The following is a 14,860-nucleotide window of genomic DNA, read 5'->3' as shown; positions in this document are numbered from 1 at the left end:
ACTTTGCATGGCTTCCCAGCACACTGTGCCAGAACAATCACCCAATTAGTACTTACTAGAATAAACTCATTCTGTTCAGCTTTCGCTAAGGATACCATTGAGAGCAAATTTATCTTTTATTACTATAAACCAGATAATATCTACCAAACTTGGATTCACTAGTGGATTCTACCAAACGTTTAAGGAAGAAACAATACCAATTCTACACAAAGTCTTTTAGAAAACTGAAGAGGATGGAATATTTCTCAATTCATTGTATGACTCCATCTTTTTTACCACAACGCTAAAACCAAAGACATTGTAAGAAAAGGAAACTATGGACAAATATCCTTCATGAACACAGATATAAAATTCTAAGCGAAATTTTAGCAAGATGTTAGAATGTTTTTAGGGCACTTCAAGTAGAGCTATAGGAACACCCTGGAGAGAGGCAAAGGACAAGTGGAACTTGCTGGCTCTGAATGAAGTCAGGGGGTCCCAATGCGGGAAGCAAAGGAGACTGCTTTAGGTGTCTCCTTTGGGACACCCCAAAGGGTGGGGGGCTCCGTACATGACCCAACTGTCTCTCAAGAGGCCTGGCTCCCAGAGACATCCAGAAAACTTACCTTCGTTCTAGCTCTACAGCTCTTAGCTCAGGAATGCACTAGAACCCAATTTATTTGCCCGAGAAACCTGAAGGTGACAAACAACGTCCTTGAGGGCACCAGATTCACAGGTCACTGTGTACTCTGAAGAGCGCCAAAATCAATGGGGTATACCTACTCGGCTTAGATAAAGTCGTATCCTACACAGTCCGACAGAAGGTGCAGAACCATGTGCAGAACTGCTCCAACTGGATGGTTTAAGTATGAAAGGTCAGACTTGCAGGGGGTACTTGCTTCTAAAAGGACTGATGAGACCTCATTCTGTGTGTTTCCTGGTATGGGAAACGTACACTGCCCCGGTTTCTGATCAGTGTCCTCTGCTGTATGTCCTGACTGCACTGACTTCCTTTGGTATTCTACAGATGAGTAAACCTTGTGTGACTAACCCAAGGGGTGTCAGTATCGGAACTTTCAAGCAAGCCAACCCTACCGCTGACATCTGTCAACACAGGGCTGTGGTGGTGACCACCTCACCAGAATAACTGATCTCAGCACACTGCCTGCTTATCAATGCCCAAGGAGGTCACATCTGGTTCTCCAGGTCTCTAAACTGGGTTCTACCACTAGATGGCCAAGGCATTCTGGAAGACAGGATACTTCCTCTGCACTTCTCTCACACAGCACAGAAATGAGACGTAGCTCTACCACCTACTACCACCCACTAAGGAAAAGAGATAAATATTAGAAGTAATCCAGTTAACTAGATAGAAGTATCGCAGAGGAGGGCAGAGTCAATTTGGTCCCTGGGAAAGGTATATTTGATTTACACAGAGACAAACCCTGACCTTTAATTGCAATCCAATGTCAGGGTTAGGTAAGCATAGTGACACAGTTCAAAACCATCCTCATAAGTAGAAAAGTCAATTCCAAGGACATGATCTCTTAACAAAGGCCCTAATATAAAAACACTTACTAGCAGCTAGCAGCTAAACGCTAGTGATGAGTTGCAAGGAGGTATTTTAGTGGAGACGAACGCAGGTCACCCCACAGTAACATACCTGGCAGGTCTTACCCAGGCCCATCTCGTCTCCCAGGATGCAGCCATTCTGACAATGGAAGCACTCGGCTAGCCAGTTGACCCCCTCCAGTTGATAAGGACGCAAATGAATCCCTAGAAATAAAAAATACAGCAGGTCTGAAGAGAGCAGGCATTTCAGTGCACATACAAGCGATCTCCAAAGACTTCAACTAAAGACCACCCCAGCTATTTCCTGTGCAAGGAAGTTATAGAAATGTAAACATTTGCTGACTTCTAAATGACTTTTTTTTTTCCTAATGACTTTTTAAGCAAACTTAGTCACTGTTACATTTGAAGACCTAAAGCAGCCTGTCAGTGTCACAGGACGTACTTGACAGATGAGAAAGTCAACCCAGGAGCTGGCCTCTCCAGTGCCTGGCTCCCGTGCCAGTGTCCACTCTAGGAGAGAGGCGGTACCCATGCAACATAACCACAAACAACACATGGAGGGCACGTGTCTGTCGCTTAGCTGCAACCATTTCAGTTTGCTCTCTGTGCTAAAGGAAACAAAGACTGCACAGGACTAAATTGTGTTTCAATAGAGGAAGAGCACTGTTATGAACTGAAATAATGTTGCACAGAGAATGTAATAGTGCACACGGAGCCTCTGCTCTCTTTTTTCTCTCCCTTGAGGAAAAAAATCCAGTTTCAGAGAATAACCATATCTAGGGAAAAGGGAAGACCCCAAGCATACTATTAACAAAAACATAACTTTCTGGTTTGAACTACTGACCTTTAAACATCAACTAAATGGGGGCGCCTGGGTGACTCAGGTCATGATCTCACGGTTCATGAGTTTGAGCCCTGTGTAAGGCTCTGTGCTGACAGCTCAGAGCCTGGAGCCTACTTCAGATACTGTATTTCCCTCTCTCTTTGCCCCTCCCCTACTCATTCTCTGTCTCTCAAAAATAAATATTTAAAAAAATCTTTTAATGAAAAAATAAACTAGATGGTATATAATAATTGTAGAATATTAAAAAAAATGAACAAGCTATTTTTATTAAGCACTTCCTAAATACCAGGAAGAACAGTAAACACTTTACATAAACTGTCTCATTTAATATCTATCACAATCTCATACACTAGGTATTATCCCCATTTCTAGGTTAGCAAATTCAGATAACTGAGGTTCCAGTGCAACATGGCACTGGGGGGATGGTGGGGAGGGAATGGGCAAAATGGGTAAAAGGGAATGGGAGATGCAAGCTTCCAGCTATGGATGGCACAGGAATAGTCAATGATACTTGAATAGCATTAAGTGGTAACAGATGGTAGCTACATTTGTGGTGAGCGTAGCATAACATACAGATGCAGCATAACATATAGATGCTGAATTGCTGTGTCCTATATCCGAAACTAATGTAACTGTGTCAACTATACTAAATTACAAATAAACAAAATTAAAGAGATAAAATAAAGTTTTAAAAGTACAGCAATGTAGGAAGATCCTGAACTCACTTCCTCCCACGGATACACCAAATCTATAGTTATATATGGAGCAATTTCCTCTGGAAAAAAACCTAAAAAACGGAGATGCTATCTCGCCATAAACCCCACCCCGAGACATGACCCACAATGGGGAGGGGCCAAGGGTGCCCCCCCACACTGGGCACCCAAATCCTGAGACCAGCACCTGAAGAGACAAGCTCTCAAAACATCTGGCTTTGAAAACCAGTGGGGTCAGCATCCACAAAACCCTCAGGGTGGTAGAAAACTGGGGAGCACCTCTACAAGGACCTGCACACAGACTCCCCTGCCCCAGGGCCCAGCACAGAAGTAGCCCTCTGAAAAGTGCTCACACTCCCTTGCTAAGAGCAGAGCATAGGTGTTAGGGGCTGGGGCCTGGGGACTACTCTCCGGGGATGGAAGCTGGTGGGCACCATCTTCTCTCTCCGTCTAGCTAAAGCAGGAGGGGTGCCAGCTCTTTTTTTCTTTTCTTTGTATTTCCCTTTTTCCTCTTCTCCTCCCCACCCCCCTCCCTTTGTTTTCTTTCTTCGCTGGGTGCCATCTTCACACTATCCCTCTGGGTGCTGGGGAGCTTCTACAAACATCTGATGCCCTCGATTTTACCTCGGGTGCCCTGGTTTCAACAAATGCTACGCAGGGGATGACTGCTGGCTCTGAAGGTGAGGAGGGCTGGTGTTGCTGGGTCCTCTGGGACAGTGACAATTGGGAGACTCTGTTCTCAGCAGACCACCACCCCAGGGCACTGAACAGAAGGCAGAAACACACCCCAAGTCTTTCTGAAAGAGAGGCCTATGTGCTTGTCCATGAGCCTTGACCGGAGGGACAGACTGCTGGTTTGGCACACTTCCAGGGACCTACAGAGGTACTCTCAGGGAATGGAATGATGGATGCCATCTTTGCGCTTTCCCTCAGTCTCATTCCAACTCACCAGTATCTTCCAGAAAGGAGATCAGACCCTCGTGTGGTGAGCCCTGATTTCTGCAGCTGCTGCCAGGGCTCACGTCTACACTGACTGGCTCTGGTGACCGGCAGGGCTTATTGTCATGGCTTTACAACACTCTGACCAATGAGGAAAGAGTCCTTGAACAGCTACCACCTCCAGGATACAGCAAGAGGCTAGAGAGCCAAGAGCTCAATCTTTCTATAAGTGAGGCTGGTTCGCTTATCGGAGCTGTACCCTGAGGAAAAGCTTCCAATGAAACACACATCTAACAGCTGATGAGAAACCTTCCCTGAGACAGTGCAGGGCGGGCACTACCCTCACTCTCCCTCTGCCACACTCCAGAGAGCTGGACTCTCTCTAGGGAAGCTTTCACGTATGTCCGGTGCCCGCCTGTTACATCTGGTGCCCTGGTTTTGGTGACTGCCACCCAGGAGACACCCCATGGCTGCCTGGCTCTGGTGGCTAGGCGGGCTGCGTTCCTGGGTCCCACAGGTCTGTAACAGCTGGGGAGATGGTCTCCGGCATGCAGCCACCCCCAGAGAACCAAACAGACTCCAGACTGAAACATCTGTCCTCGAGCATCAGCCTTAAGGCAGGCTTCAGCTGTCTCACAATCTAGAGGCTACAGAGGTGTTCTCAGGGAACGTAGGCCAGAGGTGCCAGCTTTGCACCCTCATGCTGCATCCCCGCCACAACTCACCAGTGTCTCACAGAAAGTCACTTATACACTTGTATGGAACCCCAATTTTGACACTGCTGACCAACTTTTTAAGGGGACACCTTACAACTGGCTGTGGGGCTTTTGCTCGCAGTCCCACTAGACAGTATTTATTTGCATTCTTTCAAAGCTGTTAAGGGTCTGGCTTCCAATCAGCCTGAATGGAGGTGCTGACTAAGATCCTCACCTTTAGAGGTGCCAGACTGACTGGCACACCCTCCAGGAATGGGAACTATTAAAAATAAAATAGGCTGCTTGGGAAATCACAAAGAGGAGTTTAACAGGGTTGAAAGTAAGTTTTATCTCTCTCTCTCTCAAAAGTAAATAAAGTTTAAAAAGTAAAAAGAAACCAACACATAGCGAAAGTCAAAAGCACAATGAGGAAATACATGAATATGTTCCAAACAAAAGATAAAACTGATAAACTTTGGGGAAGAAACTTTAAGAAAACTGAGCTAAGTAATTTACCTGGCAAAGAGTTCAAAGTAATGGTCATAAAGGTACTCATCACATTCAGGAGAATGGATGAACTACATGAGAACTTCAACAAAGAGACAGAAAATATGAGTTCCAAACAGAACTCAGAGAGCTGAAGAACACAATAATTAAACTGGGAAACAACAACAACAGAGGAGTTCAACAGCAGACTAAATGAAGCAAAAGAAAAGATCTGGAAACCTAAAGATAGAAGAACTGACCCAGAGTAGCACAAAGAATTTTTAAAAAATGAAGATAGCTTAAAGGGGCCTCTGGGACAACATGAAGCACACTAGCATTCACATGATAGAGTCCCAGAAGGAGAAGTAAGAGAAAAGGAGGGAGAAAATTTATTTGAAGGGATAATGGCTGGAAACTCCCCTAACTGATGGAAGGAAACAAACATCCAAATCCAGGCAAACAAACATCCAAATCCAGGAAGTCCAAATTGTTCCAAATTAGATGAATCCAAAGAGACCCACAACAAATACATTATAATTAAAATGTCAAAAGCTAAAGAGAAAATATTAAAGGCAGCAAGAGAAAAACAATTTGATATGTTTATGGGAATGCTCATAAAACAATCAACAGATTTATCATAGAAACTTTGCAAGCCAGAAGGAAGTGACACAATATATTCAAAGTGCTAAAAGAAAAAAAATTCCAAACAAGAGTACTCCACCCAGCAAGGTTATCATTCAGAACTGAAGAAAACCAGAATTTTCCAGACAAACAAAAGCCAAAGGAGTTCATCACCTCCAAACCAGCCTTACAAAAAATGTTAAAGAGACTTTTGGGGCTGAAGAGAAAGAAACTGATTAGTAACAACAAAACACATAAAAGTATAAATCTCACTGGTAAAGGTAAATATATACTAAAGGAAGAGGATTAATCACTTATAACTCTAGTATGAAGGTTAAAAGACAAAAGTAGTAAAAATAAATGTAACTACAACAATTAAAGTGCCCAAAAGATAAAAAGCTGTAAAATGTGACATCAAAAACATATAACATGCTGGTATGGGAAGAGTAAATATGTAGAGTTTTACAATGAGATCAAATTTAAGTTGTTATCAACTTAAAACAGACAGTTATAAATGTAAGTTGTTATATGTAAGCCTCATGGTGACCACAAAGCAAAAACCTATAGACAAACAACAGATAATAAAAAAGGAACCCAAGCATACTGCTACAGAAAGTCATCAAACCACAAAGGAAGAATGCAGAGAGGAGGGAACAAAGGAACTATGAAACCACCAGAAAACAATTAACAAAACGGAGACAAGCACATACCCATCAATAATCACTTTGTTTTTTTTTAATGTTTATTTCTGAGAGAGAGTGCATATGTGCGCACACAGGGAGGGGCGGAGAGAGAGGGAGACAGAGGATCCAAAGCAGGCTCTCCGTTGTCAGTGCAGAGCCGATGCGGGGCTCAAATCCACAAACTGTGAGATCATGACCTGAGTCAAAGTCGGACACTTAACCAACTGAGCCACTCAGGCGCCCCAATAATCACTTCAGATGTTAAAAGACTAAATTCTCCAGTCAAAAGACACAGAGTGGCTAAATGGGTAAAAAAAAAAACAAAAAAAAAAACACAAAAAAACAAGACCAATCTATATCCTGCCTACAAGAGACTCACATCAGACCTAAGGATATAAACAAACTGAAAGTAAAGAGATGGAAAAAGATATTCCATGCAAATGGAAACCAAAAGAAATTTAGGGTAGCTATAATTACATCAGACAAAAATCGACTTTGAAACAAAATCTGTAATAAGAGGTAGAGAAGGGTATTACCTAATGATAAAGGCGGTCAATCCAACAAGAGAATATGCCATTTGTAAACATTTATGTACCCAAACAGGAGTACCTAAATATACAAAGCAAATGTTAACAGGCCTACAAGGAGACTGTAATAGAGGTAAGAAATACAATAACAGTAAGAGACAGTAATACAGTAACAGTAAGAGATTCTAATACCCCCATTTATATCAATGGTTAGGTCATCAATGGTTACATCAATTGGTAAGAAAACATCAGCTTTAAATGGCACATTAGATAAGATGGACTTAACAGATGTATATAGAACATTCCATCCAAAAGTAACTTCTCAAGTGCACATAGAACATTCTCCAGGATAAATCATGTAAGGCCACAAAACAAGTTTCAAATTTAGGTTGAAATCATATCAAGCATATTTTCTGATGACAATGGTGTGAAACTAAAAATCGATTATAAGAAGGAAACTGGAAAATTCACAAATGTGATTAAGCAACATGCTACTGAATAAAAAGTCAATGAAAAAAAATCAAAAGCAAAATGAAAAAACCACCTTCAGACAAATGAAAATGTAAATACAACACATGAAAACTTTTTTTTTTATTTTTTAAAATTTATTTCTGAGAGAGAGGGAGAGACAGCGTGAGCAGAGCAGGGTCAGAGAGAGAGGGAGATACAGAATTTGAAACAGGCTCCAGGCACTGAGCTAGCTGTCAGCACAGAGACCAACATGGGGCTCGAACCCAGAAACCGTGAGATCATGACCTGAGCTGAAGTCAGACGCCCTACCGACTGAGTCACACAGACGCCCCCAACATATGAAAACTTCTGAGATGCAGCAAAAGCAGTTCTAAGAGTAAAGTTCATAGAGATAGATGCCTAACTCAAGAAACAAGAAAAATCTTGCATAACCTAACATCTTACCTCAAGGAGCAAGAAAAAGAGGAACAAATGAAGCCCAAGTTAGTAGAAGGAAGGAAATAACAAAGATTAGAGCAGAAAGAAATGCAATACAGACAATAAAAAGACAAGAGAAAAGATCAATGAAACTAAGAGTTGGTTCTCTGAAGAGATAAACAGTATTGGCAACCCTTTAGCTAGACCCATCAAGGAAAAAAGGGATTCAAGTAAATACAACCAGAAATGAAAGAGAGGACATTACAACTGACACCAAAGAAATACAAATAAGCTAATAGACTACTGTGAACAATTACATACCAATAAACGGGACAAACTAAAGGAAATCAATACATATTTAGAAACATACGACCCTCCAAGACTGAATCATGAGGAAACAGAAAATCTGAACAGACTAGTAAGTAATTACTAATAAGGAGATTGAATCAGTAATCAAAAACCTCCCTCGCCCAAAAAAAAAGTCTAGGATCAAATGGCTTCACTGGTAAATTTTACTAAACATTCAAAGAAGAATAACAACTCTTTTCAAAGTCTCCAAAAAAAAGAAAAGGGGGTAATACCCCCAAACTGTTTTTACCAGTTCAATATTACCCTGATACCAAAACCGGGCAAGAACACCACAAGAAAATTATAGGTTAATGTGCCTTAAGAACAATAGCTGCAAAAACCTCAACAAATTACTGAAAACTGAATTCAACAATATATTAAGAGGATCATACACTATGATCAGGTGAGATTTATTCCAGGGATAAAAGGATAAACACCCACAAATGAATCAGTTAAGAAAACCACATTAAGAAAATGAAGGATGAAAAAATCATATGATCATCTCATAGAAGCAGAAAAAGTATCTGACAAAAAAAATCAACACCCAATTATGATTAAAAAAATCTGCACAAAGTGGGTACAGAGGGGATATACTTCAACATAAGAAAGGCCACCTATGACAAGCCCACAGCAAACATCATACTCAGTGGTGAAAAGCTGAAAGCTTTTCCTCTAAGATCAAGAACAAGACAAAGATGCCCACTCTTGTCACTTTTATTCAACACAGTAGTGGAGGCCCCAGCCACAGTAACCAGGCAAGGAAAAAAAGGCATCCAAATCAGAAAGGAAGAAGTAAAACTGTCACTATTTGCAGATAACATATTATAGTCAGAAAACCCTAAAGATGCCACCAAAACCCTATTAGAATAAATTAATTCAGTAAAATTGCAGGATACAAAATCAATACGCAGAAATCTCTTGCATTTTTATACACATAACAAACTATCAGAGAATTAAGAAAACAATCCTATTTTATCCTCTCCCAGCCCTGTACTTTTGGGATTTTTAAGGGAAGCTTCATCATGTAGGCATCATCAATCATTAACCTCATTTTTAGCCCCTTTCCCTTCTCAAGAGAGTGGGGGATGGAGCTGAAAATTCCAAGCTTCTAATTATGGCTTGGCCTTTCTTGTGACCAGCCCCCACCCAAGAGCCATCCGGGAACCCACAGAGTCACCTCATTAGAAAAAAAGATACTCCTGTCACCCAGGAGTTTCAGGAGCCCTGTTCTGGGAACCAGGGAGCAGAGACCAAAACGTATTTTCCATTATCTCACAAGACCATTACTCCAACTGTCAGCTCCGGGACCTTACCCACCTCGGCCACAGTCCATTCTGAAGTTAGGACTAGGCTCCAAGAGAAATGCAGAAAACCTGAGTCCCTCCCAGACTGTGGCTTCTCCCTCATATCCCCCTTCCAAATCTCTCCACAGTCATCAGGCACAACAGAACTACAAGGGAGTGTGGGAAATGTAGTCTTTCACTTTATAGCCTCCAGGATGTGGTAAGGCAGGCTTCGGGGTTGAAGACATCAATGTGAGGGTGCCCATCAGCTATATGCGTCACAGAGTTGTTTGAATTCTCTTGTCCACCTCTCAGGAGGATGAGGGGTACAGGCGTACCTTGTTTTCTTGTGCTTCACTTTACTGCCCTTCACCGATGCTGTAGTTGGGTTTGTTTGTTTGTTACAAATTAAAGGTCTGTGGGAACGCTGAGTCAAGCAAGTCTCCAACAGAGACATTTTTTCCAACAGCATTTGCTCACTTTGTGTCTCTGCATCACATTTCGGTAATTCTACAATATTTCAAACTTTCTCATTATTATATTGCTTATGGTGATCTGTGATCAGTGATTACAACTCACTTGAAAGCTCAGATGATGGTTAGCATTTTTCAGCAATAAAGTATTTTTTAATTAAGATATCTACATTGGGGTTTTTTTTTCATGCTATTATACACTTAATAGACCACAGTGTAGTATAAACATAACATTTATATGCACTACGAAACAACAACAACAAAAATTCACTTGACTGGTTTTATTGTACTATTCACTGTATTGCAGTAGTCTGGAACCAAATGAACCTCAGGTACACCTGTAGTGGAAAAGTAGGCAAAAAAGCAAGAATAGGTCTGCATATTCCAAAAACAAAGTTGTACTAACATTCCTTTATGGTCAAATGTATGTTGGGTTTTTGAAGTTCACTGAAATGTATGGGATTTATCTGTCACACTATTCGGGAGGGGAAGAGCAACTAAAAAATTCTTCAATCACTGGGAAGAATACTGCAGAATAAAATATTTGTTTCATCAGTTTTCAAAAAGTGGAGTAATTCATTATGTATTTTATTTTATTTTTTAAAAACATTTATTTATTTTTTGAGAGAGAGAGAGAGACAGAGCGCAAACAGGGAAAGGGCAGAGAGAGAGGGAAACACAGAATATGAAGCAGGCTCCAGGCTCCAAGCTGTCAGCACAGAGCCCGATGCGGGGCTCAAACTCACGAACCGTGAGATCGTGTCCTGAGCCGAAGTCAGAGGTTCAACTGACTAAGACCACCCAGGAGCCCCCATTATGTATTTTAAAGAGAAAAAAAATAGTCAAGTTGCCTCCTAATAAATTTCTGGGGAAATAAAAATTTAAATATAAAGAAATCATAACTGTATTAGAAGAAAAATATTAAGACAACGATAAACTCAGAGTGGTAAAGCCCCGTCTAAGCAGAATACTAAAAGCAAAAAATCATTTGTAAACAGGCCAAAAGATATGACTACAAAGAAGTTTTAAATTTCACCACTGAAATACACACACACACACACACAGACTCACTCTCTCATACACACACACACACACACACACACACACATTCAAAATCAAAAGACAAATAACAAGCCAGCAAACATATTCCTAACACACGTGACAAATATTTAATATTAATGCAAGAAAGATCCAACAAAGCAAAAGACAAACAGTTAAAAAATAGGCAAGGAGCATAAACTGACAAGGAATAAAAAGAAGACAAATATCCAAGTATCCATCAAAATTAGGACACAAACATTAAGCAACAAAACACCATTTTTAACATCTCAAATCGGAATATCAGTGTTGGTAAATAAGAATGTGGGAAAATGAGCAAACATTTTGCATACTCTTTCGCCTAGAAATGCTGCCTTAGAAGAATTAGAAATATTTGAGCATAATAAATATTTGGTTACAAAGACATTTATTAGTATTTCTAACAGCAAAAAAAAGTAAGAATCTAAATTCTTATCTATTATCTGGCTAAACTATGGCACATCCATTCATTGGAAGATCTGTACCCACTAAATATACTGAGGAAGACTAAATGACAAAAGAGACTAAACGATAATAAAAGAAAAAGTTGTTTCCAAAAAGCATGCACATGAAACCCCAGTTTTGCTCCTCTCCCTTGCTCCATACCCTGCCCCAGAAAGGAAGAAAAAAAATATGTACACACACAGATCAAGGGACTGGCAGGAAGGTCGGTAACATATCAACAGTAATGAGACTACTGCAATTGATTTTTTCTTTATGCAAAGAGTATTACTCTAAATGTTTTACAGAGAATATGTACTACTTCAGTAATCAAAAGAAAAAATCAGTAAGGGTTTATAGCCAACTCACAAAAAATCATTTTGCAGAGCATAAATTCTAGTTAATAGAAATCGGAGTTTCAAGGGGCGCCTGGGTGGCTCAATGGGTTAGGCGTCCAACTCTTGATCTCGGCTCAGGTCATGACCTCGCGGGATCTGACAGGATCTCATGGGATCCGACGGTTGGTGGGATCATGGCCCTGTGGTGACACCGCACAGCCTGTGTGGGATTCTCTGTCCTCTCTGTCCAGCCCCTGCTCATGTCTGCTCTCTCTCAAAATAAATAAATAAACTTAAAAAAAAAAACACGCAACACTTAAAAAAAGAAATAGGAATTTCAAGTTAAAATATATAATGGTTATTCTTGTGACTATACCTGTTTTCTATCATTTTCTTTCCTTCCATCACCAATGTATCCATTCCCACCACTAAGTTTCCACCTATTTCCTTCTTCATTCACTAACTCATCAAAGCAGAGGTATGACCTCCTATCTTATCTTTCTACTAAAACAGCTCACATCCATGTAGACATTTCTCCAGTATCAATGTGCACACTTAATCCAGCCTTCTCCCACACACGTTCTCAAAGCATCATACCTAAAAAAACATGCAAGAAAACAGACATACACAAACATATAATTGTAGTCAGAATACCCATATTAACACTAGTCCATAAATTTCTACTTAGGTTGCACACATACTCCTGATAGACACAGAGATACACGATCTTACAGCCTCAGAGACTCAGGAAAGGAAAGGTCTTTCGCCTTCCTGTCTGTATCCTGCTCATTCATCTTTATCCATCTCTCTTCTAAGCTCACCTAGAACTGCCACCTTCTGCGTCATTTGGAGAACGAACAAAGCCTCACACTTCCTTGGAATTTAGTAGATAATTCATACTCTGTTGTTCAATGCATACTCTTTTGTACTTTTGGAAGCACTCACAGTCTCCAGTGTAGAAACTCTAGAAGGGGAGGGCCCGTGGATTTGTTCTGCTCATCTCTATACCTGACACTTCACAGTATGTGGCTCTCAGTAGCACTCAATAAATGATTTAAGGACTAACACCGCTGTTATTATTGATCCAAGTTTCTATAATACAGTTAAAGACCAGGCGCTGTGTTCCCCCTTTTACAATTTTACAAATGAGGACTGGAAGGAGGCGAGTCAAGCGGGGCCAGGCTGGAAAATAAGAAAATAGGGGTCTTTCCACCCACAAGAGATGATGTCACCCTGTCTGTAGACAAGTTTTGAGCTTCAAAGATTCTAGGGAAGGATTAGTATAACTAAAATACATTTATTGCAGCTTAGCTGCGTATTTTAAAACAGAGCATTAGGGGAAAATTAGCCAATGGGAAACTATCAAACCGTGCACCCGCACGGTTAACGACGAAAAAACTGCAGCAAGGAAACGAATTCTGGAAGTTTTTACAGGAGCAACTAATGAAATAATCCCCCAGGACAGACCTCCAAACTCACAAGAACAGAAACTTTAATCCCACATTCTTGGTGCGCCAGGACGGCCTCGGCTTCTTCAGAAAAAAAGGTCTTAGCTTCGGGACAGGAGTCTCACCGAATTCCTCCCCCCCCGGGGACCAGTGTGCCGGGGCGGCGGTCAGGCCTCACCTCCCCGCCCGGAATCCCATTCATCGCGAGCCTGCCGCCCCTGCGCTGCGCACGCGGAGGCCACGGCCGCCTGGCCCCAGGCCGGACTCCTCTGTGCCCAGCCCCACCTCAGGAAGGGGCAGGAAGGGAAGGCCTTGGGAGTCGGCAGGTAAAGACCCACAGGGCTGCCCACCCGCGGGGCCGCAGGTGCGCTCCGCAAGCGGAGTCCCCGGCGCGGCAGAGGCGAGTCCCAACGAGTTGGCAGGCCCCGGCGGAAGTTGGCCCGGCGCCACTGACCTGTCAGGCCCCACTGCCTTAGGTCCTGCTCTTGCACCCGAGCCCGCGCCGCCACGGCTCGGCTCCGGGTCTGAAGGGCCACTAAGAAGGCGGGCACGCGGCCACCACACGTCCCCGTACTCGCACGCTCCATCCAGCAGACAGGCTCCGCCCCGCGTCCGCATGCTCCCTCCAGCCTAGAGGGCTCCGCCCCGCGGCGCGCGCGCTCAGTCCAGCCCAGAAAGGCTCCGCCCCGCGGCGCGCGCTCCACCCAACCCAGAGAGGCTCCGCCCCGCAGCGCGCGCTCCATCCCGCCCAGAGAGGCTCCGCCCGCGGCGNCCCGACGCGCCGCGCCAGAGGACGCGTCCTGCGCGGAGTTGTGGCCAAGAGCCGTGCTCGCAGTAAACCTTCAGGCTCAGTTCGTGTTCTTCCGGTTGCGCTCTGCATGCTCTCGGCTTGTGGGAGGTCAGACAGTGCTCGCCATTGTTTTATTACCAACATTGACTGTGCGCCAGGTACATACCTAAGTCTGGTGGGCTGTGGGATTATAGAATTCGGTACCACATGGTCCCTGCCCTCCAGCGACTCACAGCGAGACTGTAAAGGATAACGTACTCATTTCAGTTTGCACCAGGGATAAATTAGTTTGAGCCCCGAAATCCTCTTAATCTTTGCTGTTGACTGTCGACCAAAGTTAGGAAACTCTGAATGGTAGGAAATTAAAATCATAAACATTGTCATTACCACGACGGATTTCTCAAGTGAATTATGAGGAGCAGATTGAAGCAACGCGCTAGATTAGGGGTCACCATGACAACACCAGTTTTGAGTGGATCTGTGATGTAGTAATTTATAATTTGAAGAGTACCACCAATACAAAATTATAACCAAATAACTGCAGTTAATGATGCAGTTAGAGGTCCTACCCTAAAGGTTTTACAAGTATTTAGTTTCTCATTTAACCCTTGCAGTAACCCTATAAATAGGTACTAGAATTGATCCCACTTTAGATGAGGACATCTGAAATCTTATTCAGATGTGGTAATAATGTGACATTACCACATTATTCTCT

The 14,860-nt window shown here is 42.4% G+C and overlaps 1 protein-coding gene across 1 annotated transcript in view; it reads right to left on the bottom strand.

The window, feature by feature from the left end:
- CHD1L (chromodomain helicase DNA binding protein 1 like) overlaps nt 1–13,964 on the bottom strand; it is a 58,642-nt gene extending 44,678 nt beyond the window's left edge. The window contains exons 1-2 of the mRNA XM_077770515.1: nt 13,810–13,964; nt 1,643–1,755 (exon numbers count right to left, since the gene is read on the bottom strand). Coding sequence (XP_077626641.1) covers nt 1,643–1,755; nt 13,810–13,942 — 246 coding nt within the window. The 5' untranslated portion in view covers nt 13,943–13,964. The remainder of the gene's footprint in view (nt 1–1,642; nt 1,756–13,809) is intronic.
- Nucleotides 13,965–14,860: the final 896 nt, after the last annotated feature.

Source organism: Crocuta crocuta, unplaced genomic scaffold (genome assembly GCF_008692635.1).
Source record: "Crocuta crocuta isolate KB4526 unplaced genomic scaffold, BGI_CrCroc_1.0 scaffold733, whole genome shotgun sequence".
NCBI lineage: Eukaryota > Metazoa > Chordata > Mammalia > Carnivora > Hyaenidae > Crocuta > Crocuta crocuta.
Note: the sequence above shows the minus strand (reverse complement) of the source record. Positions and strands in the feature narration are given on the sequence as shown.